At 43.6% G+C, this 25,420-nt stretch overlaps 1 protein-coding gene across 3 annotated transcripts in view; it reads left to right on the forward strand.

The window, feature by feature from the left end:
- Positions 1-25,420, forward strand: part of FIP1L1 (factor interacting with PAPOLA and CPSF1) — a gene marked incomplete in the record, with an annotated part of 1,650,449 nt that overhangs the window by 519,980 nt on the left and 1,105,049 nt on the right. For all 3 annotated transcript variants that reach the window (XM_044061425.1, XM_044061426.1, XM_044061427.1), the window contains 1 exon segment: positions 16,681-16,713. In XM_044061425.1, the coding sequence (XP_043917360.1) occupies positions 16,681-16,713 (33 nt within the window).

A 25,420-nucleotide genomic window follows, 5' to 3' on the forward strand; every position in this document is an offset into this window, starting at 1 on the left:
TGGAACTCTCTAACACTATATGCCTTCCCACCTCTTCCTTTGATGACCAAGGTGTTACTAAAGATAAAGACAGAGCAACCAAAAGTCATACTGATAGCTCCAGACTGGCCAAGACAACACTGGTACCCACTGCTACGGAGCTTGACACACACCAATCCGTGGCGCCTTCCTCAATGGCCACTTCTTCTGACACAGCAGAATTACAGGATGCTACACCCCTGCTTGAAAACATTGAAGCTGACAGCTTGGAAGATTCCATGACTACTCCTCAGGATACACTTTCCAAAAGGGTAAGAGATATCATCCTGGAGGTGCGCAGACCTTCCACTAGAAAAACAATGGAAGAGATTTCTTAGCTGGAACAGCAAAAAGGGTCAAGACCCATCAGTGATGAGCATTCCACAGATCCTAGAATATTTGGCTGAAATGCTCCACAATGGCCTTTCATATTCTTCCATAAAAATACATGCTTCAGCAATATCTACCAAATATAACACTGATCTGCCTGTATTTTCTCACCCATTGCTAAGGCAGTTTCTAAGAGGTATAAAGAACATCAACCCTCCAAGGAAGCCACCAGTGCCTGCATGGGACCTCAACTTCATGCTGGAAAAATTAACTCTCCCTCCTTTTGAACCAGCAGCATCTTCAGAGTTGCAATTCCTGTCTTGGAAGACAGCTTTCCTTCTGGCAGTAACCTCAGCAAGAAGAGTCTCTGAGCTACAGGCCCTTATGGCAATACAACCATTTCTCATTTTTCATCAGGACAGAGTTTCTTTGAGAACCAATCCGTCATTCATGCCAAAGATGGTATCCAGGGTGCCCCTGAATCAAGCTATTCACCTGCCTACCTTCTTTCCCAATCCACAAAATAAAGGAGAGAGACTTCTGCACACCTTGGACATACACAGACAGTTGCGCTACTACTTGGACAGAACAAAGTCTTTCAGAAAATCTGACCAGCTTTTTGTAGCTTCCGCTGCTGGATTGCAGGGAAAAGTAATTTCCAAACAGACAATTTCTAAATGGATTGGAAATTGCATTCGATTCTGCTACTCTTTTCATGGAAAAACTGTGCCATCTGACATCAGGCCACATTCCACCAGAGCTACAGCCACCTCCACAGCCTTTTTAAGAGGAGTGGCAACAAAGGACATTTTAGAAGCTGCTACATGGAGCTCCGTGCATACATTTTCCAAACATTACAAACTGCCTTTAATAGTCCAGATCCAGAGCAGGGTTTGCTTCTGCAGTCCTGCAGGGCATTTTAGCTACACACCATCTTTGTCTTAGTGCCTACCACCCCCAGGTTGGCTATGTTATTCAACCCATATTTCAGGACTGCAGTTGCATCCTTGAAGGACATAGTACAGTTTTGTACCTACCATAAATGTAGATGTCCGATAGGTATGCAACTGCAGTCAGGCTTTCCCTCCCACCTACCCCTCTGTGGTATTCTTTTGGGTTTCTACCCCTCATTTTAGCTACCTGGGATAATCTTTTATGGTGTATTTGTTTTTATGTTGTTGTACTTGTCTGGAATTTATTCTCTATTTTCAAAATTTAGCCTTCCTTAGAGGGCACCTGGCATCTGGGGCAAGAAACACTGAAGAAGATGGCGTCGGCTGACGCTTTTATACCCCAGGCGCTCTGACGTCGGGGAGAGGGTGACATCAGCCGACGCCGGACCCAGACTTTGGAATCCGGCCGACCGAAGGGCTGCCTGAGGCAGGACAACCCATATGTCAGGACTGCAGTTGCATACCTATCGGACATCTACATTTATGGTAGGTACAAAACTGTACTTTATGTGGTACATAAACAAGCAGGGGAGGGTACCCATTCTTTCCCCCTCTGCAGACTAGCCATGGCTCTGTGAAACACAGCCTTGAGCTACCAAGTGTGCAGCTACAGGCTCAGTTCCTGCCAGGAAGACCAAATACACTGGCAGACGAATTAAGCAGAAATCTCATGAACGCACACAAGTGGAAACTGGAACCAAAGACTTTCAGCATGTTGATAAAAAAATGGGGAGCCCATATATAAACCTGTTTGCCTCCCTCCAGAAGTACTAATTGGACAAATTCTGCACAAGGACCACCCACAAACAAGCTTGGAAAGTGGATGCTCTGTTCTTCAGCTGGAAAAATCTGTCAGTTTATGCCTTTCCTCCTCTGCTTCTCCTCTCCAAAGTACTACTAAAGATCAAAAAGGACAAACCAAGGACAATATTGATTGCACCAGACTGGCCACGCCAACACTGGTACCCCCGCTTGTGCAGTGTGCTACTGATGTCTCCATGGCACGTGCCTCAGACCCCTACCCTGTTGTCACAGCAGGAGACCAGATTCTGCACCCTCAGCTTCAAACCCTGAACCTGGCAGCCTGGCTGATTACCTAAACTCTCCGTTACCATCCCTCAGTAAACAAGTGTTGGATGTCATTTTGGAGGCAAGAAGGCCAAGTACTAGAAAATCCAATGCTGAAAAATGGAAAAGATTCTGTGCCTGGAACCAAACTCAAGGGATGGGCATAGCAGAGCCCAATTTACCTCTGATTCTGCAATACTTAACTGAGATGCTTCACAAGGGCCTTTCTTTTTCCACCATCAAAATTCACGCCTCAGCCATTTCAGCTCATTATAACACAGAACCACCCCTCGTCTCTCATCCATTGCTCAAGCAGTTCCTCAGAGGGGCCAAAAACTTAAGACCACCCAGGAGAGCCCCAACTCCAGCCTGGGACCTTAACTTTGTATTGGAAAAACTCACTCTCCCTCCTTTTGAGCCAGCAGCAAGTGCAGATTTAAAATTCCTTTCTTGGAAAACAGCCTTCCTTTTAGCAATCACTTCAGCAAGAAGGGTATCTGAATTACAGGCCCTTATGGCAGTGGAGCCTTTCATCATCTTTCATATGGACAGGGTGTCCCTCAGGACCAATCCATCCTTCATGCCCAAGGTGGTATCCGGGTTGGCTCTTAATCAGTCCATTCATTTGCCAACCTTCTTATCTAATCCACAGAACAAAGGGGAACGGATACTGCACTCCTTAGATGTGCACAGACAACTGAGATTTTACTTGGACAGGACTAAACCTCAAAGGAAGTCTGAACAACTGCTGGTGGCATTTGCTACAGGGGCATAGGGAAAGGCTATTTCAAAACAAACAATTTCTAAATGGATAGGCCATTGCATTCATTTCTGCTATAAGCACCATGGAAAACCTATCCCACAGGGGATTAGACCCCATTCAACCAGGGCTGCATCTACTTCTACAGCCTTTCTCAGAGGTATCCCTACCAGGAACATCCTAGAAGCTGCTACCTGGAGTTCTGTACGTACTTTTTCCAAGCATTACCATTTGCCTATTTTCTCTAAATCCAGAGCTGGCTTTGCCTCTGCAGTCTTGCAGGGCCTTATAGCTGGTCCTAATGCTATCTAAATTCCTCTTCCCATCCTTAGCTTTGGTAATCTACCCAAATGTGATGACTGCAGCAGTGAAACATGAAGAACGTAGTACAGTTGTGTACACTTACCATAAATGTAGATGTTCGAGTTTATTCACTGTTGCAGTCCTGGTTGTGTGTGTGTGTGTGTATAATATATATATATAAAATATATTTATTTAATTGCTTCCCATTAGGAGGGGCACCTGACATCTGCGGGCAAGAAAAACTGATTGTAATGGCTTCGGCTGCATGCTTTATATCTCTGACTACACAGAAGATGAGACAGCAACTGACGCAGGACCCAAGACTTTGATAATCAGGCCGACTGAGGGCTACTGCAAGCAGATAACCCAAATGTGATGACTGCAACAGTGAATACACTCAAACATCTACATTTATGGTAAGTGTACACAACTGTACTTCCCTTTTTCATGCTTCCCTGTGATTTTGGATCATAGTTTATTCCATGGCCAAGGTGCATGTTTCAGGCAGTTCTTTTTGAACCAGCCAAAGTTGGTCATGCTGCCCTTCTTGGGATCTGCATTTGTCTTCTTCTTTGGAGAGCTGTTGCCCTCTTTGATACTTGAATTTAATAGATGACTTCATTGGCACCTTTTGGCTTATCACATCTGAAGTTTGTTTCTTGGAAGATGTTTTGTCTTGTTAGCTATTACCTCTACTCGTAGGATACCATTACTTCAGGCCCTCCTTTGTGATGATGACTTAATTTTCACTAGTGTCAGTTGTCCATTAAGACTGAACTATATTTCATTCCTTGAAGAATTTGTCTTTCACAGTCTTTTACAGATGAGAAGTGAGAAGGCAGATTCTATCATCTGGTGAGCTATCCTTTGTGACTGGCTAATGTTTTTAGATGTTTTTGTAATATTCTCTCTGTTAGGCCATAGGGGTATATACGTATCCCTACAATGCCTGTCTGAAATGCGAACAAGTGTTACTGTCTGATATCCTCATCTGTGATTAGTGTGTTCCCACTTCTTCTTAGGCTGTATAGCCCATCCATATTTTTTGAATAGTACCATCTGGTCATTCAGTGGATAAAGCTAAAGCAGAGGTTAAACACTTCAGTAGGGATTGACAAGCTGATATCACATTAATTACTACTCTAATTTTTATTGCTCTCAGTTGGACCTACCAAAGAGTTGCATCTCCTTTCCCATTTTCCTCGTCTCTGTGAGAAGTAATGCCTAGCAAGTGCACTACTTATTTCTTTTATGTTTGCATAGCTCGGGTCTTGTCTAAGTTCATCATGTAAAAGATGCCACTTTCAAGACCTAACAAGTTTTTTTTGCAAGTGCTTCTGCAGCAAGAATGCACACTAAAATTGTGTGCATTGCATGAGTGCCCTCTGTCTTGCCTGAACCCTCTCTTGCCTGAAATAAGGAGCTACTAGAGTTACACCCTCTAACCAGGAAAAATATGTCTTTAAAGTATCTGATACATGCAGTACTAGCAACATTATCTACCTTGTTACTTGTGTAGAATGTACTGCATTTTATGTAGGCAAGGTTAAGTAGGTCGAAAGATAAAACTATTGAGCATAAGTCCGACATCAGGAGAAAGCTGAACAAAAACGCACTAGCAAAACCATCTTGAGGATGCTAGCTGTAAGCATAGATTTAAATTCTGTGTTATGAATGTTGTATATCCAAAGATTAGAGGTGGTGATATTAATAATGCTCTAGAGGTGGTGATATTAATAATGCTCTAGAGATGAGCGAGTATGAATGGGTAACATTACTTCAGGCAGATGTTAAACCTGGAGCTAATGGTAGTAAAGTCTTAAACCAGTATTGAAAAAGAAACAAATGGTTATAAGAAAATAGCTAGAAAAACTGTTTAGATTCTTTTATCTGTGTATGTATTTAGTCTGTATATGTATTTTGTATTTTTTTGTTATATTATGTATTCTTTATGGGTTACCTTCATTTCATTGACAGCTAATGTCACTGACAAGCAAATCGGCAAGACCAATTCACTGAAAGTTTATTTCACTGACTACTCATTTCTTCGACAGTTATATATGGCCTGTTCCCCATTGTAGTGTGATCCTGGAGTTAGAATATGTAGTAAGGGGGGTGTGGGGGGGCACAGCCCCCCACATATTATAAACATTTTAAACTGTACAAATGGAAACTTGTGCAATGAATAACTGCTTTGCAGAAAACAATGTACAACCAAAGTATGTGTGGGGCTTCACACCCCAATGTGGGGGGCTGTGCCCCCCTACCCCCCTTACTATATATTCTAACTCCAGGATCGCACTACATTGGGGAACAGGCCATATGTAACTGTCGACGAACTGAGCTGTCAGTGAAATGAACTTTCAGTGAATTGGTCTTGCTGATTTGGTTGTCAGTGAAATGAGCGGTCAATGAAATTAAGGTAACTCATTCTTTATATATTGATTTTTGAAGCTATACCTTTAAGAAGAAATTTCTAATTTAATGAGCTGTGTCATGTGATTGTATATTGACGGTATTTAAATGAGGCTGAAAAATCTCTTTTTACACACTGAAGGACTCCAGCCTGAAAGCTTTGTGCCCTTTTGATTTGGATTTATTAGTCTGTTTGGATTTTGGGCGGCCATGGTGGTGCAGCGGTTAGCGTTTCTGCCTCACAGCAAGAGGTTCTCTGGTTCGATCTTTGGCTGGAGTGCCTTATGTGCGGAGTCTGCATGTCCTCCCTGTGGTCGCGTGGGTTTCCTCTGGGTGCTCCGGTTTGCTCCCACATCCCAAAGACATGCTGTAGGTGGATTGGACACTCTAAATTGGCCCTAGGTGTGTGTGTGTGCCTTCTGTGGAAGGTTGGGTGCCGGGCTGGCAACTCAACACCGTAAAACTCCACTGCCAATCATGAGCGGACAAGTGATCCGCTGTGGCGACCCCTAACCGAAATGCCGAAAGAAGAAGTCTGTTTGGATTTTATTTCTACATGTCAGGTGTTTCCTTTTACTAGACTTTTGCTTCTCTTTGAGCATTTGTTTGCATCAATGAAGGTTTACCTTCGTGCTGGTCCTTTCTACTGCTGTCTGAAAAAGACAAACATATTGGTTTTAAAAGGTGCTTTTCTTGTGGGAGTAAGATGCCAAATTCTGATGCCAACAAGAAGTGCGTTTATTGTTTGGGCGCCAACCACCACAAGGCTGATTTCTCTGTATATACTCCACATTCAACCCTCGAGTGCTGGCGGAATCTTTCTCCAAGAAGCCTTTTCAGCACCCCTGAGGCATTGCCCGGCTGTCCTGCCCTGGAGACTGTTGCACCCAAACTCCTGGACAGCCATAACAAACGATCAGTGGGTGCTCTTTATTATGTCCAGGGGCTATTACATTCCCTTTTCCCGACCTCCTCCAAGTTCCAAGTGAGTTCTCCCTGACACGCCACCCAGTCCGAGAGAACTTGCCCAAAGAGAAGTTCTAAAACTTCTAGAAAAAAAGAGCCATCCAGGAGGTCGCAGTAAGGCAAAGAGGGTTCAGAATTTATTCTTGCTTTTTTATGGTGCCAAAAAGGCTAGAGACCCACGTCCAATTTTTGGACCTTAGCAAGTGGAATGTTTGTCAAGACGTCGATGTTCCAAATGGTCACTGTTCAGTCCATCCTGCCGTTGTAGCTCAAAGACTGGTGGATGTGCTTCGTAGATCTCCAGGATGCCTACTATCGCATTGAGGTAGACTGATGCAACAGAAGGGCATCTGCACTTCCGTCTGGGAGGCAGTCATTTTCAATTCAGAGCCCTGCCCTTTGGACTCACCACAGTCCCTTGGGTGTTTACCAAATGCTTGGCAGTGGTAGCAGCTCATTTGAGACTGCAAGGATTCCAAGTCTTTCCGTACCTGGATGATTGGCTCCTCACGGCTCCCAGAAAGCATCAGCTGACGTTAGCGACAGTGCCGTTTGCAGACATTCAGCAGGTTAGGCATTTTGGTCAATATAGCAAAGTCAAAACTGACTTCTATGCAAAGTCTGGAATTTATAGGTACCCAGCTCAACACAGTGATAGAAAGTGCAGCTTTTCCTTCACAGAGAGTGGATTTGCTCAAGCAGCAGGTTAAGGCGATTCTGGAGGTCCCATTGCCACAGGCACATCTCATTCTCAAGGCTCTGGGGTCCATGTTGGCAGCTGTCCTCCTTGTATGGCTGGTGAGGTGTTATATGCGAGTATAGCAGTGGACACTAGTAGTCTAGTGGTTCATTCTCTTATCATCCGATGTCTTTGCCAATCCCACTGACACACATTTGCAGGCGACGACTGCAGTGGTGACTTCTATCAGAAGATCTCTTCCGAGGCAGACCCTTTTTCTCTCCCACCTACCATGACCACAGTAATCACTGATGCTTCCCTTCTAGGTGGGGCAGGGGCATTTTCAGGGCAGAACGGTCCAAGGCATGTGGTCTCCTACAGAGACCAAGTTGCACATGAACGTTCTAGTGATGAGAGCAGTCCTCATAATGTTGCAAGCCCTTCAGGATTACCTTCCTGTGGGGACGATTGCACTTCATGCAGATAACGTCAGTGGTCTGGTACATCAACAAGCGGGGGGGGGCATGTTCTCATCTGCTGTGCAGAGAGGCCACAAGAGTGTGGGAATGGGTAATTTATTCCATTCACTTTCTTCTTGCAATGCACGTACCCAGCGAGTCCAGCGTGTTGGCAGATACTCATTAGGTCCATCTTGAGCCTGCATGAGTGGTCCCTGCCTCCATCAGTGTCATCTCAGATATTCGGCCAGTGGGGCTAGCCTTGTTCCATCCTCTTTGCATCCCCAATGAACAACAAATGCAGCAACTGTGCCCTGATCCTCCCATAGGGGCAGTCCCCGAGGGATGCTCTAGTCCACAATTAGCCTCCCGGTCTCTCTCTTTATGCATATCCAGCTATCCCATTGATCCCCATGGTACTTGAGAAAGCCCACAGACTGGTGTTCCATGATTCTCATTGCCCCTTTCTGGCCTTGTCAGGTGTGGTTTATCTTCCTATGGTCTCGTCTGAAGTATCCTCCATGGATACTAGATCCCATACTGGATCTCATCTCTCATTCCTTGGAACTGCAAACACCGAACCTTCAATCCCATTGTATAACCATATGGTTTCTCAATTTCCCATGGTACTAAGAGTCCAGGCTGAAAATTATTCTGGCCTGTCAGAAACCTTCAGCTCAACAACTCTACAACAGTAAGTGTAAGTGGAAAAGTTTTTCTTTTTTGGGCTGCTGAAAGAGATCTCAGACCCTTCTCTGCTCCAGTTTTGGATATTATTTTGTTTTTATCATCCCTTTATCAAGAAGGTGCCAGTTTCTCTACCATAAAGCTGCAGTTGGTGGCTGTTTCTAATTTTCATGTTAATAGGGGAGCCCACCTTTTCCTCAAGACTATGCAAGGCCTTCATAAAAGGTGTGTGTGTGTGTGTGTTTTTTTTTTTTTTTTTGTTGTTTGTTTGTCCCCACCCCCCAGGTCCCCTGTCAAAGATCCTTGTCTCCCTTGGGATGTGACTATGTTGTTGCAGTCTCTCACTCCAAAGCCTGTTTGAGCCCGCCCATTCCTGTGATATTAAATTCCTGTCATGGAAGACTGCCTTTCTTTTGGCTGTAACTTCGGCTAAGAGCGTCTCAGAATTACAGGCTTTTGTCATCCACGCAGCCATATATTTTTCACAAAGACAGGATGGCCTTGAGAACTAATCCTTCCTTCAAGCCCAAAGTAGCCACTGAAAATATCAGTCCGTCTATTCCTTTACCTGTCTTTTTTCCAAATCATTCCAACAAAGGCGAATATTTCCTCCATACTCTGGATGTATATAGACAGTTAAGATTTCACTTGCACAGGACTAAACCTTTCAGGAAATCTGATCAGTTGTTTGTAGCCTTCTCTCTGAACAGATGAGGCCAGGCAGTGTCTAAGGTTAAAATTTCCAAATGGATTTCAAACTGTATTTCCACCATTTATTCTCCCAGGAACTTGGAATTACATTGTCTGCTTAGGGCTCACTCTCTCTTAGGCTGGTTACTACCTTGTCCGTCTTCTTTGCAAGGGTGTCCATAAATGACATTTGTGCTGTGGACACTTGATCCACTCCTCACACCTTCTTTTCTCATTACAAATTGGATATTATCTCAAGAAGCAGAGCATCTTTTGGTTCCATGGTGCTCAGACTCATCCTTCCATAGGGACGTCCAGGATACTATTGTAGGTGGGGAATTCTGAACCAGTCATGAGGAATAATTAAATGGATAACATCAGATTAACAGTTGCGTACTTACTGTAACTGGGCATCTGTGTTATTTTGTTTCGTTATTCAGTCTTCAGTCTTGGGCTCCCGGGCTACATTTCCCTTGTTTAAAGTTTCAGGTATATATTCTCCGGGGTTCCTGCAGCAAACTCGATCTGAGGGTTTGTGTGCAGAAGGGGATTATGGGAGATGGAGGAGCTTGAGGTTTGAATCTACATCTGTGAAGTGCTGTATCAGATTAGACATCAGATCCAAGACTCCAGTTGTGAGGAATAACAAAATAGGATAACACAGATGCCAAGATGTTCTTCATCTCACATTGCTGCAGTCATAACCTGTGGGTAGTCCGCTGTCCTCGGTCGGCCCGAATACCAAAGTGTTAGGCTGGCGTCGGTCATGGTTGCTCAGATCTGACGTCAGTACGCCATGGTACTAAAGCGCATGACCGACGTCATATCCTCAGTCTTTCTTGCTGCGTGGTCCGAAGCAGAAGCAGCGTTTGCAAGTGCTGTTCGGCGTCCTGAAATTTTCGTATTCTGAGTTTCAGACCGAAAACCAAGTTGGGCTAAGTACCCTGTTGGGGACATTTTTGTTTTTCCTTGCCTCAGTTAAATCCGGATGTCAGAAAAAGTGAATAATTGTATTTCTTGTGGGAAACAGATACCTCATAGGGATTACCACTCTCTCTGTATTCCTTGCTTGGGGCCTGAGCACGACGTAGTCGGGTATCGCTTTTGTGCCAGATTTAATAAGCGCACCATTAAACGTAGGTTAGATTGCGCTAGGCTTGTCTTCGGTAAGGGGTGTAATTACAATATGCCGTCGGATCCTCCGACGCCCGCTACCGCTAAGAAGCGCAAGGAAAAATAGTTAAAGTCTAAGCAGGATGAGTCGTCCGTTCCGGACGCCGGTTCTTTAGAAACTACGGTGGAATCTGTGGATCCAGCCGAGGTTTCAGCTGAGTCTCAGGGGGAGCCTTTAATTTTGCAAGATGTGGCCTCTCAGGAGTCGGGTCAGGCTGAGGGGGCCTCTCGGGTTGCTGTACTCCCTTCTTTGCATAAGGTGGTTAGGCCTTCCCCTTCTGTCTCTAAGGTACCTTCCAAGGTCAGGCCTGGTTTGTCTTCCTCTGGAGTCAGTCCTAGTTCTGCAGGTTCTGTACCTAAAAAACACATGCTAAAAATGGCAGAAGATTTGATTACCTTAATCAGAGGTTCTTTGCCACCTCCGGATAAGAGGCCTAGAGTGGAGCCAGAGGTGGAAGGTTTGGAACATTCTTCAGATTACTCAGAGTCTTCGGCTGAAGACATTCAGGATTTTCTTCCTTATTCTGATTCAGACGCAGAGGATTCTAGTCCTTCTGCTTCTCCTCCAGAGGATTTTTCTTTTTCAGAAACCCTGCATTCTATGAGGGAGCATTTTAAATGGGAAGGTCAGGATTTCTCAGATTCCCGAAAGAGGCTTAGGGAATTCTTGTTTTTACCACAACATAGGCCCTTGGCTATACCTCCTGTTTTGGATGTTGTTCAGGATGTTTTCTCTGAGGCTTCCCTTAATCCAGACTCTTTGCCTCCTGCACCGGTTAAACCAGATAGGTATTACAGGGTGCCAGAGGCTCATAAATATTTGTATAAGAGCCCAAGGGCTGACCCAGAAACTATTAGCCAGGGACCTAAGGGTGTCAAGGCTTCTGTTGTAAAGAATCCAGTTCCTATGGATAAAGATTCTAGAGCTTTGGATAGGTGGGGTAAAAAAGTGTATACCTCTTCCACTCTAGCAATGAGGGCTTTGAATTGCCAGTTGCATATGCTGAAGTATCAGAATTTTCTCCTTACTCAGTTAAAATCTAAGGTAGATGCTTTGGCAGAGGGCATAGAGTGTAAGGAATTACAGGATTTGGTTCATGCCTCTGATCAGGTGGGTAAGCATTCTTTGCAGTGTGGTTTCGATGCTTTACAGTCTTCTTCCAGGGTGGCTGCCACTGGATCAGTTATTCATAGGCACGCCTGGCTTAAGGATCAGAACTTGTCAGAGCATGTTAAAGTTCGAATTTTGGATGCTCCCCTTCAGTCTGAAGTTTTGTTTGGTTCTCCTGTGGAGTCAGTCTTGAAGAAAATGGAAGACAAAACTAAGTCTATGCAGACTGTTAAGGATTTTTTGCAGGTGCAGCCCCCTAAGTTTAGCAGGAATTGGCCTACTAAGGGATGGGCGTACCCTTCTTCTGATTTACAGTCTAGGGGCAGATCTAGACGTGGTAGGGGCAGAGCTCAGGGTTCTTTCAGGCCTAGGACGTGGAGTTCCCCTGCACAATCTACAGGTGAGGGCAGGGGCCAGTCCTTTCGTAAACAGACCCAATGACCTGCATCTTCAGCTGCCAGATCCTTCCTGTCTGGCAGCTCCTCTGGGAGGAAAGTTGGCACTTTTCAGGCAAAATTGGCTTTTAGTCACCCAGGACAAATGGGTGTTGGACATTATAGACCGAGGCTACAAGTTTTATTTCCACACATTGCCTCCTTTCAAAGGCATGCCAGACGTTCCTCCTCAGCAAAGGGTGGAGGCTCACAAACAGATTTCTTTACTTCTTCAAATGTGGGCTGTACAGCAGGTTCCTCTGCCAGAAGTGGGCCTAGGATTTTATTCTCGCCTGTTTCTTGTACCAAAGAAAGGAAACACTTGGAGGCCAATTCTGGATTTGTCTATCCTCAACACATACCTGGACATTCCAAAATTCAAAATGTTGACTTTGCAACAACTTCTGCCTCTGTTAGGCAAAGATCACTGGATGGTAACGCTGGATCTCAAAGAGGCTTATCTTCATATTCCTATCAGGCCCAGTTGCAGGAGATTCCTGCGTTTTCGGGCTGGGACTTTACATTATCAGTTCTCTGCATTGCCCTTTGGCTTATCTACTGCACCCAGGGTGTTCACAAAAGTCCTGGCTCCGGTGATAGCCTTCTTAAGGTTAAGAGGAATACAAATTTATCCTTATTTGGACGATTGCCTGATTCTTGCTCAAGACAAAGACAAGCTACTTCACCATCTACAGTATGTTATGGCAGTGTTAAGGTGCCTAGGGTATTCTGTGAACGAAACAAAGTCCGGTCTAGTACCCTCTCAGGACATGTGCTTTCTGGGTGTGAGACTGAATACAGCCTCTCAGATGGCATTTTTGACCCCGGACAAGCAAAGAAATCTTACCCTTTACTTCCAACAATTGTCTCTACGGTCCAGGCTGACTGCAAGGACAGTCCTTCAAGCCTTGGGGTTCATGGCATCTTGTATTCTGGTGCTTCCCAATGCCAAACTGCATATGAGGAAGCTACAATGGTATCTCAAAAGTGTATGGACTCAACACTGCCACGATTTGGACACTGTCATTCAGATAATACCTTGCATTCAAAAGGAATTTTTGTGGTGGGCTCAGGAATGTCACCTAAACAAGGGACTCTCTGTGACCAGACCAGAGGCGAGTCAGATCTTAACGACAGATGCCTCAGACACGGCTTGGGGAGCACACCTCAATGGAAAATGGGTTCAAGACACGTGGCCTGCCAGACTTCAACATTTGCATATCAACTTGAAGGAGATGTTAGCAGTCCAATTTGCATTGATGGCTTTCAAGGATCTACTTCACCCTGGACAAGTGTTGATTCAAACAGACAACACAACTGTCATGTGGTACATCAACAAGCAAGGGGGAACCCATTCGTACCCTCTTTGCAGGCAAGCTATGATTTTGTGGGAGACTGCTCTCAGTTTGCACCTCACTCTTCAGGCAAGGTTTCTGCCAGGAGCACAGAACTCCTTAGCGGATGTTTTGAGCAGACAGATGGTGGATCCCCACGAGTGGAAATTGGATCCTCATGTATTTCGACAGTTGACAGTGATTTGGGGGACTCCAGACATAGATCTGTTCGCTTCTCCACTAAATTTCCAGTTGCCAAAGTTTTGCACAAAGATGTTTCATCCAAAAGCTTGGAAAGTGGATGCTCTATCATTCAGTTGGAACAATCTTCACGTCTATGCCTTTCCTCCTCTGCCTCTCCTTCCCAAGGTGCTCTTGAAGGTCAGACAGGACAAGCCCTCCATGATTCTAATAGCTCCAGATTGGCCACGGCAGCACTGGTACCCTCTGCTGAGGAGTTTAGTACGAGAGCCTCCTTGGCCTTTGCCATCAATTCCACACCTTTTGTCCCAGGCAGGCAATCATTTCCTCAATGTCAGGATACAGTCCCTGCATCTGACAGCCTGGCATATTCTGTTCTAGAACCTGGAGGGTCGCAGCTTCCTCAACAAGTTTTGAATGTCATTTTGGAGGCTAGAAGGCCTAGTACAAGGAAAGTTTATGCTGATAAATGGAGGAGATTTTTTATTTGGAGCAAAGCAAAGAGCTTTGATGTTTCAGGGCCTAATTTGAGTGTTTCACTTCAGTATCTTACAGAATTATTAGACAAGGGTTTGTCTTTCTCCTCTGTAAAAGTTCATGCTGCAGCCATTTCTGCTCACTATGACTGTGACCCACCATTATTCTCTCATCCTTTGTTTAAGCAATTTCTTAGAGGGGCAAAGAACATAAGACCCCGCGTAGAGCTCCTACTCCTTCCTGGGATCTCAATTTTGTGTTGGAAAAACTCACTTTACCTCCTTTTGAACCTGCAGCTACATCTGAGTTGAAGTTTTTGTCTTGGAAGACTGCTTTTTTGTTGGCCATTACGTCTGCTAGAAGGGTATCTGAATTACAGGCTCTAATGGCAGTTGAACCCTTCCTGATTTTTCATAAGGATAGGGTATCCCTGCGTACTAACCCTACTTTTATGCCTAAAGTGGTTTCAAATGTGGCCTTGAATCAATCTATTCATTTGCCTACATTTTATGCTGATCCCCAAAATAAAGGGGAGAAAATCTTGCACTCTTTGGATATTCACAGGCAGTTGCGTTATTATTTGAGCAGAACTAAAGGGTTCAGACCGTCTCAACAGTTGTTTGTTTCTTTTGCTTTGGGCTCTCAGGGGAAACCTGTTTCAAAACAAACTATTTCTAAGTGGATTGGCCATTGTATTGCTTTTTGTTATTCTCATCATGGTAAGGAGGTTCCGGCTGGAATCAGACCTCATTCCACTAGGGCTACTGCCACTTCTACTGCTTTTTTAAGGGGCGTAGCTACTAAAGATATTTTGGAGGCAGCTACTTGGAGTTCAGTGCACACTTTTTCTAAACATTACCATCTCCCTCTTTATTCCAAATCTAGGGCTGGGTTTGCCACTGCAGTTTTACAGGGCATGTTAGCAGCTCCCAATGCTTTATGATTTTGCCAACCTCCCTTTACCTTTGCTTTGGGATTCTACCCACAGGTTATGACTGCAGCAATGTGAGATGAAGAACATAGTACAGTTTTGTACCTACCATAAATGTAGATGTTCGAAGATCCACATTGCTGCAGTCCAATTTACCCTCCCTCCTTCCCCACTGTAGTTTTGGACTGGTTGTGTGATTTGGGTTGTAAATATTGTTTGTACAGGGGTGTTTGGAGGTTTTCTGTTTTTGGCCATGGCCTTTCTTTTTAGGGCCTTCTGACTTCTGGGGCAAGAAAGACTGAGGATATGACGTCGGTCATGCGCTTTAGTACCACGGCGTACTGACGTCAGATCTGAGCGACCATGACCGACGCCAGCCTAACACTTTGGTATTCGGGCCGACCGAGGACAGCGGACTACCCACAGGTTATGACTGCAGCAATGTGGATCTTCGAACATCTACATTTATGGTAGGTACAAAACTGTACTTTATGGTAAGTACATAACTGTTGTTCATTACTTGGCTCTCATGATGGGTGAAGCTCAACAGTTTTTGTCTGGTCATCCGCAAGGATGAGGTTAGTTTAAGAACAAATCCTTCATTTATACCCATTGTAGTCTCAAGATTTTCGTTTGAAACAGGCCATCAGTCTCTGGTGTTTTACCCAGAACCTCAAAACCTGGTTGAAAAAAAATACACACTGTAGACATAATGGACAGCTCAGGTATCTTGCCAGATCCAAGTTCTTTAGAAAAGTGTTTTGATATTTTTTTACGGTGAGACTAAGCGGGGATAACCTGTCTCAAAATGAACTATTTCTAGGTACCTGTCTTTTTTTTTTTTTTTTCCCCTACCATGGCAAATCCATTGCAGGCAATATCAAGGCACACACACTACTAGAGCTTTGGCTTCTTTAGCAGCATACTGGAAAGGAGTGGCCTCTAGAAAGCACCTTCTTGGTCTACTATACTTTCTTTTACAAAGCATTGTAAACAGGATTCCTTTTCGAGGCCCAGGGCTAACTTTGTTAAGACCATTCTCTAAGGGCTCCTGTGTTCCGTATTCTTCCTTCTCCAAAGCTAGATAGGCATTGGTAGTCAACCCATATGGCCTAAAGGCCTCTACTGCAGCAGTGGGAATGATGAACATAGTACAGTTGTGTAAGTTGAACTTATAACAGTAGATGTTCAAATTCCTCACTGTTGCAGTAGCTGCACTCTTCCATCTCCCTTTTCTTATATATAGTCGTAGTTGGGGGTGTAAGGTAGAATTGTGTTTCTACTTTTATGTTTGTTGCTATTGTTTTTTTTAAGGCTTTTTTCTTTGTGTGGGCAACTGCTGAAAAAAAATATTCATTCTGATTTACCTCCTTGGAAACTAGTCAACAGTCCGAATGAAGGTTTGTTGAGGGGAGCCTGAGCTTTGTGAAGTTGGTCAGTTTTTTTTTTTTTCCTGAGCAGGGAGACAACCCATATAACCTAAAGGGTACTACAAAAGTGAGATATCTGAACTTTTACTGTTTTGGGTAAGTTAAACGTCCTCAACTGTTCTTTCATGCTAAAGAGTATGCTTCATATTATCTTCAGTGTACAGATTGATGACTTGTTAGTTTTATTATGCTGTTTAGATTTTCTTCCTTTTTACTGAACTTGCTTGAGAAGAATTTAATTGTTTTTGTTTATTTTCATTAGGGATGTTGATTCCTTATTAACGCCTGCTACTGGGTGAGTATCACCAGCTCAGATGTTGAAATGATGGATTTCTGCAATGCAAAGTAATGATAAAGTAAATGTTGTTCTTTTAATGCAAAAATAATGAAGCAGTTGATGTACATTGTAAGGATCGTTACATGCACACACACAATATGCACATGAATGCAGGTAAAAGATTTGGAATTTGCCCTAGGCAGATGTCACTCTCTGGCCAGGAGAGTTCAGCATTCAGACTTCCCTGTAGTGCATTTTTATCTTGCATTGTGGGCCATTTGGCAATGAAAGCATACCAGGTGACTGTGTAGGTGCTTTAAACTGTCGCCTTGCTTAACTTCATCAGTATGTCAAGCCAGTTTTGTCCTAGGTTTTTTGTTTTTATTTGGTTAAATATTCCAAATAAAAAACAAATAAAAACAAAAAACCTAGGACAAAAATGGCTAGACATACTGATGAAGTTAAGCAAGTCGACATATTCCACTAAGCCACGGTGGTGCAGCGGTAGCGTTGTCGCCTCACAGCAAGAGGTTCTCCCGTTCGATTGTTGGCTGGAGCGCCTTCTGTGTGGAGTCTGCATGTCCTCCCCACGGTCGAGTGGTGTTCGAAAGACATGCGTAGGGCATGCCTTCGTTGAAGGTTGGGCATCCAGCTGGCACCTCAGCACCATAAAAATTTACTGCCAATCATTAGCGGACCGGAGTTCCGCTGTGGCGACCCCTAACCCCCCTAAAAGCCGAAAGAACAACAACAAACAAAATTTGGTTAAATATTCCAAAATGTTATTAGTGTCTTAGAAGTGAGTTTCCTGATTATACCGCTATAATAAATTTCATCCCTTGAAAACCTCAACAGCATGTGTTTTTGTAGCCGTCATATTTTTCCCTGAAGACTATTTAGTTTGTTGCCTTTTTAAGAGAAGGTGGGCAGGGCATAGTATAATGGCTGGTTCAAGGTATGTCTACAGTAAATTGTAACATTTGTATTTTCCTGCCTCCTCTTCTCAAGATTTGTCTAGAATTGTTTTCTTCAGGAGTGGCTGTGTTCTCTGTATAGACCGGTGCTGCTTTTGGGCCTGTGGTGGTGCTAATGCAGTAAGAGCAAGACTTGCTTATTCTGCTTAGTTCTTGGCTCTTTATTTTTTTTCTGCCTGTGTCTAACTTGCTAATTGCTACTGACCTTGAGTGCGAAACAGGAGTTTCAACTCTGTAGTGACTTGTGCTAGTAACCCTTAGCCTTATTTGATAGTTTGAATCCCAGTCTCTTCATTTCAGCAACTTTCTTCATGAAAAGTAGGCATCTTTACACTCAATGGAGTTAGTTATGTTTTCTCTTCTGAAATCTGTCTGTTGGGCACATAACACCTAAAAATTACCACTCCAAATTATTGTGCTATATAAGGCCTGATAATGAATTAGTCTTATTAAATCAATTTAATAGAGCTAGTAGGTTGAGACATTTAAAGGTAAACCCATCCTGTCTTACTGAAAAACACTTCAATTATTTGAGAAAAAGTCTAAGAAGTAAAGGTTTCTGAATATATGAAATTATAAAAGCAAAAGCGGTGAAAGAGACAGTGAAAACAAGAAACCAGAGAAGACAGGGCAAAGAAATGGAGAAAAAGAAGGGGAAAAAAAGCTAAGAAGGCAGTTCACTTCTTTTTCTAATTCCACTTCATGCCTGGATCTCATAAACTGGTGAACAAAAGTACTTAAAGAACCATCACTAATCCTAATGCTGTCAACTTTTAAAATTGACTGCAGTTACTTCAGTGTCTGGATTAGAACCATCTTGGATAATCTTAGAGATAAGGCCACAGCAGGAGAGACAAGCTTTCCACCAGCAGTGACATAATCCTACTTCTCCTTTGACTGTGAACTCTTTGCCCTGTAGTATCTTAATAATGTGCAAGAAACAGCCAGGTCTCCATTCCAGGGCACAAAGCATATGTATTTTAAGACTGAAACACTTAAACCTTTTCTGGTATCAGGAAATGTGTGTGAGGGTAAAAGTATCAAAAAGCAGCCTTTCTGGTTCCCTAAAATAAATTGAAGTTTTTTTTTATATAGCCATATTTTAATCACCACATTTTATAGAGTTGGACCCTTACTACATATCTTCCAGTCCTCTGCACCCTCTCCTCTGGGACTGTACATTTGTAGAGACCATCCATCCTTCCTCAACCCCTTTTCCCATTTTTGCACATGGGGTCCATTAACCATTAATTATATGGCATGTGGGCAAACTTTTCACTGGTCAGTTGGAGAACATCTTCTCCTTTAAAATGCTTTCAGCAGAATGTGACTAATTGTTTAAGACCTGTGCCTCACTGTTTTAGGGTGTCTGTTCTTTTCTTTCTGGATAGGTCTTAGAAGCATCCCTTGATAATAATTAAACTTGGGTCACCTCTGCCGTAATCTGGATTTTTATCCATGTATGTTTGGGAGCTGTCTCGTAAGTTGTGCCATTTAAGTGATCTTTTTGGAAGCTGTCATGAATTCTGTTCATTTGAAAGGCTCTCTTCGCAAGAGGAAATGTAGGAAAATCATAAGGTGGTGGCAGAATTTGTTGCCCTAGAAGCATGCCATTAAGCAAGAGCAGTACTTGTGCTGGGATACGAGATGTTGCATCCTTCTAGTTTCCCTTGCAAGACTGCACCTAAGATGCCTACAGTGGCCCCTCCAGAATAATTAGAACCAGTCGTCAGGTTTCCTAGTGCCATCATTCCTATTTCCTCAATAAAGAAGAATGCCTTTGGTGTACAGGCCCTGTCTACCTCCCCAGTCGAGTGATGATTTTTCCTCCATCAGAAAAATAACAGATAACCAAATCTTCACATTGTTCTTGATTACCTTCATTGACGCATCCATACAGAGCACTTGATCTCAACACGAAAGGTTGACTTAAAAAAAAAAAAAATGACAAGTTTACATAGAGGTTTTTCATGATATTGTACAGATACAAAGCTTGCCAGAAATTGACCTTTTTGCTTTTACGTAGTCCATTCTAAACAGTTTGCTGCTTGCTTTCTGCCAAGACTAGGACACTCCAGTTGCATGGATTTGAAACTTTTGTGCTTTCCTCCATTTTCTCTGCCAGTGTTACATTAGTGCAAGGTAAATGGATGTAAAAAGCAGTGTGACCCCAGCCAAATTGTTACTTCTGGCATTGTTTACTTGCCACAGCAAAATCTAACTGCTGCCTCAGATGGTTGCATCACAGAGCCATAGCTTAAATGGAGAAGTCAAGTACTAAACTAATCAAAAACCTATAATCTTAGCATAATAAAAGAATAAAAGCATAAAATAAATTGCAGAGACAAAGGTAGTTCAGAAGTAAAAACTACAGCCGTTATTGAATTTCATTGGTGAAAGATGAGCATGTTTGTCTCCCAAGAGTCTTTTTTAGATCTTTTTTATTACATTAGTTTGAGTTTATAAAGATGTGGAATCAATAAAGGAAACATGGTGAGGGAGTGGACACAAAAGTGGATTAAAAAGAAAGAGAAAATAAGCCCTCTGAGCAGGAAGGAAGAGCTGACTAGGTCAGTGAGGTGGAGCATGCAAATTTGATGCAGGCATGCACGAATCTTAGAGTGCAGGATGAAGCCAAGCACTTAGTTTACTATAAGGCAAATGACCTTCCATAGATCATTGTTCCAGTATTCGTTACAAATTTGATGTCCTGTCAAAGATCAACGCATGTCCAGCTAGCATACCAAAGCCTGGGCACCTTCCTGTCATGCCATATGTCAGACTGATTGAATCTGATCATTGAAGATGGGAAGATGTGATTATGGGAGACAAATTCCTTACAGATAATCACTTGGTGACCTTATTTTGCTTAGGTACTGATCATGGCTATAGAAACTTTTCTGTCAGTCATTTGTTCCTAAGATGCTACATAGCCATCTGTCTTCCTTAAAAATGTATCTTGAAAATCAAAGGCTTGGGATGCTTGTGCAAGGTGAAATAACCTCCAAGTCTTTGCATCCTGATGTCCCTCGTATGCTAAAAAAAGAGGGTAAAAAAACAAAGCTCAAGGCTTTTGCTGTCCTGTCAGATCAGGACATCTCTATTGTGTGTACAGATGAGTCCTTGGACTATCTGGTTACTTCAACTGCTAGCTATGTAGAAACAATATTTAAGGCTGATTTGGTGCACCCTTATCACATGTTCATAATGTCCAACCGGTCACCTGTCTCTCTTGATAAAACTTAACCTCTGCTTATTTTGGATAGACCTGAGGCCAGTTGGGGAAGATGCTTATGGTGCCTTGATTGAGGTACATCAGGCCTTGGAGTAACCGTGTTTTATTCAGGAAGATATCCTGCTTTAGAAGCAGAAGTCCAAGCATAGCCTTTTCAGTCGTTTGCTGCTGCTCCTTTTACTCCCTCTCTGGTCAAGAGATATATATTTTTTTTTCTGAAGAGGAGGATTCCGAGTCTGAGTTAGATTCTTTAGCCTCTTCTTGTCAAATATATTCCCTTTTGGCTTATGCCACTGATGACACCTTGTCTCCTAGCTTTCCTGTTAGCATTTTCCTTTGGAGACAAGGTCATTAAAATGAAGCAGAATTTTCAGTTGGAAGGTTCCTAGTTATCTGATATTCAGACATTATATAATGTTTTTGGAAAAGGGGGGTTTAGAGGCTTTGCTGAACACTTTCTCTACTGCCTGCCTGAATACTGAGTCTCACCCAACTGCCACAAAGAAACTTTCAGACTCAGAAAAATGATTTTACAAGAACCTCTCCTCAGTTCCTGCGGTCATCTCCCTTTCCACTGAAAAGCCTACTAAACTGCTTCCCTTGTCTAATGTTTTGCCCACTGGGTAAAGATAGCAGAGCTATCTTTTCTCTTTATCATTTGCCAAACCCATATGATCAGATATATTTTGTCTATTTTGTGGAAATCTCTGCAATGTCTTTTGAGATTTACCCCTCTCTTAACAGTAATTCTTCTGCTTTGTCTCTTCTTAACTGTGGTCCTTAGCTTGCTAGGCATTCTATTAAATAAAGTTATTATGCTGCTGATGTAGCGTCATTAGAGAAGCTGCTACTGGGTCTGTTCTTAGTGGGTACTCTTAGCTTTGGACAGTCAGCACTTACCAGAGAATGTCAAATCTAAGCTTCTGGACTTGACTCTGGATAAGAATTTTTTTTTGTTTCTGCTGGTGCAGAACTTTTCCAAAGTTTACAAAAGAAGGGTAATGTCATGCAATTTTAGCAAATCTTCAATGTCCTTCATGGATGCATCTGCAGTCATAACAAGTGGGTTGTCCTGTCGTCAGGCAGCCCTGCAGTCGGCCGGATTCCAAAGTCCGGGTCCGGCTTCGGCTGATGTCGCACTCCACCCGACGTCATCTCTGTTGGTCTTCGGGTATAAAAGCATCAGCCGACGCCATTTTCCTCAGTCTTTCTTGCCGCGTGGCGCCCGAAGCAGAAGCTGTTCGCAAGTGCCGGTCGGTCGGATCCAGAGATTACTTCTACCGAATACTACTTCGAAGACTTCTAAAGCTAAGTACCCCGTTGGGGACTCTTTCTTGCCTCAGCCGATGTCAGAAAAAGTTAACAATTGTTTAACCTGTGGGAAACAAATACCTCATAAAGATTTCCACTCTTACTGTCTGCCTTGTTTAGGCCCAGCCCACGACGTAGCAGCCTGTTCGGCCTGTGCCTCTTTCAACCGACGAACGCTTAGGCGTCAGTCGGAATTTGCAGAACAGTTTTTCGGCTCTGATTTTGCGTACATTATGCCGTCGGATCCTCCGACTACCCCCAAAAAACGCAAAGATAAAGACCGACACTCGCGGTCCGCGGTTTCGGCCGAAACCACGGTAAAGCAAACCGCGAGTGTCTCGGTTTCGGCCGAAACCGAGAAAACTGCTCAAAGTACAGCTGAACCTATTCTTACAACTGAGGCCCCTGCTACAACTCTTGAATCGACCTCAGAAATTTTACCCACTACGGTGGTTGACTTATCAGACACCATCCCCTTGGATGTCTCTACCCCAGCACGTGGTGCTGCTAGGCCTCCAGCTGCCATGTCCATTAAGGCCTTCGCCAGGGCTAAAGCAGCCAAGATTACTAAAACAGTGCCTGTTAAACCCCCCCCCATCCAGGCCCTCTTCTAGTTCTCAAATGCTTTCTTTGGCAGAAGATTTAATTTCTTTAATTAGAGGATCTCAATCTCACCCAGACAGGGCCTCTCAGCCCGGAGAGAAGAGACCTAGGGCAGAGCCCCCTGAGCCAGTGTCTTCTGATGATTCTGCTGATGAATCAGACTTAACTGACCAGCCTGAGGCTCCCTTCTCCAATTTTGAAGATTCTGATGCTGAAGAATCCATTCCAGCTGCTTCCCCACCAGAAGAATTCTCCTTTGGGGAAACCTTGCATGCCATGCGAGAACAGTTCCAATGGCAGCAACAGGATTTTTCAGACTCCAGAAAAGACTTAGGACCTTTCTGCACCTCCCACAGCACAGGCCCTTAGCTATACCTCCTGTTCTCCCTGTGGTGGATGATGCTTTCAATGATGTTTGCTCCGCTCCAGATTCTTTACACCCAGCCCCTGCCAAACCAGACAGATTTTACAGGGTGCCAGATACTCATCACCACCTTTACAAGGCCCCACTTGCAGACCCAGAAACTATATCCCAGGGTCCCAAGGCTGTAGCTGCGACCACAGCTAAAAACCCTATTCCTTCTGAAAGGGAAGCAAGGTCACTAGACAGATGGGGTAAAAAGGTCTACACTTCAGCTACTCTATCAGCTAGAGCTTTAAACTGTCAGTTTCACATGATACAATACCAAGAGTTTATGCTTGATCAGTTAACTAAAAACTAACCACTGATGAATCTCTTGATAAGAAATATGTATTAGAGATGGTAAATAACATACAACAGGTTAGCAACCATTCCTTAAAATGTGGCTATGATGCACTGGAGGCTTCATTTAGATCAGCCATGACAGGCACAGTGATAAGAAGGCATGCATGGCTAAAGGAACAAGCTTTACGGATCATGTTAAAGCTAAGTTGCTAGATGCTCCTATGGACAAGACAAGTTTGTTTGGTACACCTGCCCAGCAGGTTATGAAGAAAATGGAAGAAAAGGCAAAATCTGTTCAAACTGTTAAAGATTTCTTGCAGGTTCAACCCCAAGGTTTAGCAGGAACTGGCCTACCAAAAATTGGTCCTTTCCTGACTCCACAAAATTTCAAAGGGGCAGGAATAGGCGTTCCAGAGGCAGAAACCAATCCAGAGGAGGTGCCTACAGAGGACGACAGTGGCAAGGTAACAACAGAGGCACAGACACAGCCACTGCCACTACATCAGCACAACCACAGTGACTTATTCCTAATTCCGCCTACCAGGGAACAAATAGCAGCTCCTCTAGGCGGAAAGTTAACCTTATTTTCAAAGAACTGGCACTACATAACAAAAGACAAGTGGATTTTACAAACCATAGATCAAGGTTACGGTTTCACTTCCACACTTTACCAGTCAAAGAGGAATGCCAAATCTACCTCCAAATCAAAAAACAGAGGCTCTACGCCAGATAACGGAGTTAGCAAACATGAGAGCTGTGGAAAGAGTGCCAACAGCAGAACAAGGAAAGGGTTCTACTCCAGACTATTCCTAGTTCCAAGAAAGGAAAAAGTTGGAGACCAATTCTCGACCTGTCCACCTTAAATACATATATCATTGTCCCAAAATTCAAAATGCTGACCCTACAGCAACTTCTTCCCATGCTGGGCAAGGAGTCTTGGCTGGTAACTCTAGATCTCAAGGAGGCATACCTGCACGTCCCCATTCGACCAATCTGCAGAAGATACCTCAGATTTCTTGCAGGATCAGAGCACTATCAATTCTCAGCATTGCCCTTTGGCTTATCTACTGCCCAGAGTATTCACAAAATGCCTGGCATCAGTAATCGCCATTGCAGACTACAGGAATTCAAATTTACCCATACCTGGACGACTGCCTGCTACAAGGGGACAACAAAAGCAAGCTGACAACAGATTTACAAAGGGTCATTTACTTGCTACAAGGACTGGGATACACAGTCAATTTACAAAAGTCAAGGCTGATACCATCCCAAACAAGGACATTCTTGGGCTGAATTGGACACAGTACAACAAATGGCATTCCTGACTACAGAAAAACAAAAGAACTTCCTCTTTACTTCTTGGCACTAACAAAACTGAACAAGTTAACAGCAAGAAAAGTTCTGCAGGCCTTGGGCTTCATGGCATCATGCATAATCTTGGTCCCATTTGCCAGACTTCATATGAGGAAACTACAGTGGTACCTAAAGAATTTATGGTCCCAACACAGACACAGTCTAGAAACAGAAATCCCACTAATTCCATGCTTAAAACAGGAGTTCCTATGGTGGGCTCAGGCATGCCAGTCAAACCCAGGCCTACCCTTTCGCAGATGTCAACCAAGCCAGACCATCACAACAGACGCTTCAGACCTAGGATGGGGGGCCCACATGCTGGACAAATGCGTGCAAGGATTGTGGACACAGGATCAACTTCACCTGCACATCAATCTAAAAGAAATGCTGGCAGTAAAACTGGCAATCCAAAAGTTCAAACCATTTCTCAAAGAGGGCCAGTTGATGATAAGGACAGACAACACCACAGCCATGTGGTACATCAACAAACAGGGAGGCACTCATTCATACCCCCTATGCAGAATGACCTTGGAGCTGTGGACC

Source organism: Protopterus annectens, chromosome 2.part0, assembly GCF_019279795.1.
Source record: "Protopterus annectens isolate FY-2018-M chromosome 2.part0, PAN1.0, whole genome shotgun sequence".
Lineage (NCBI taxonomy): Eukaryota > Metazoa > Chordata > Ceratodontiformes > Protopteridae > Protopterus > Protopterus annectens.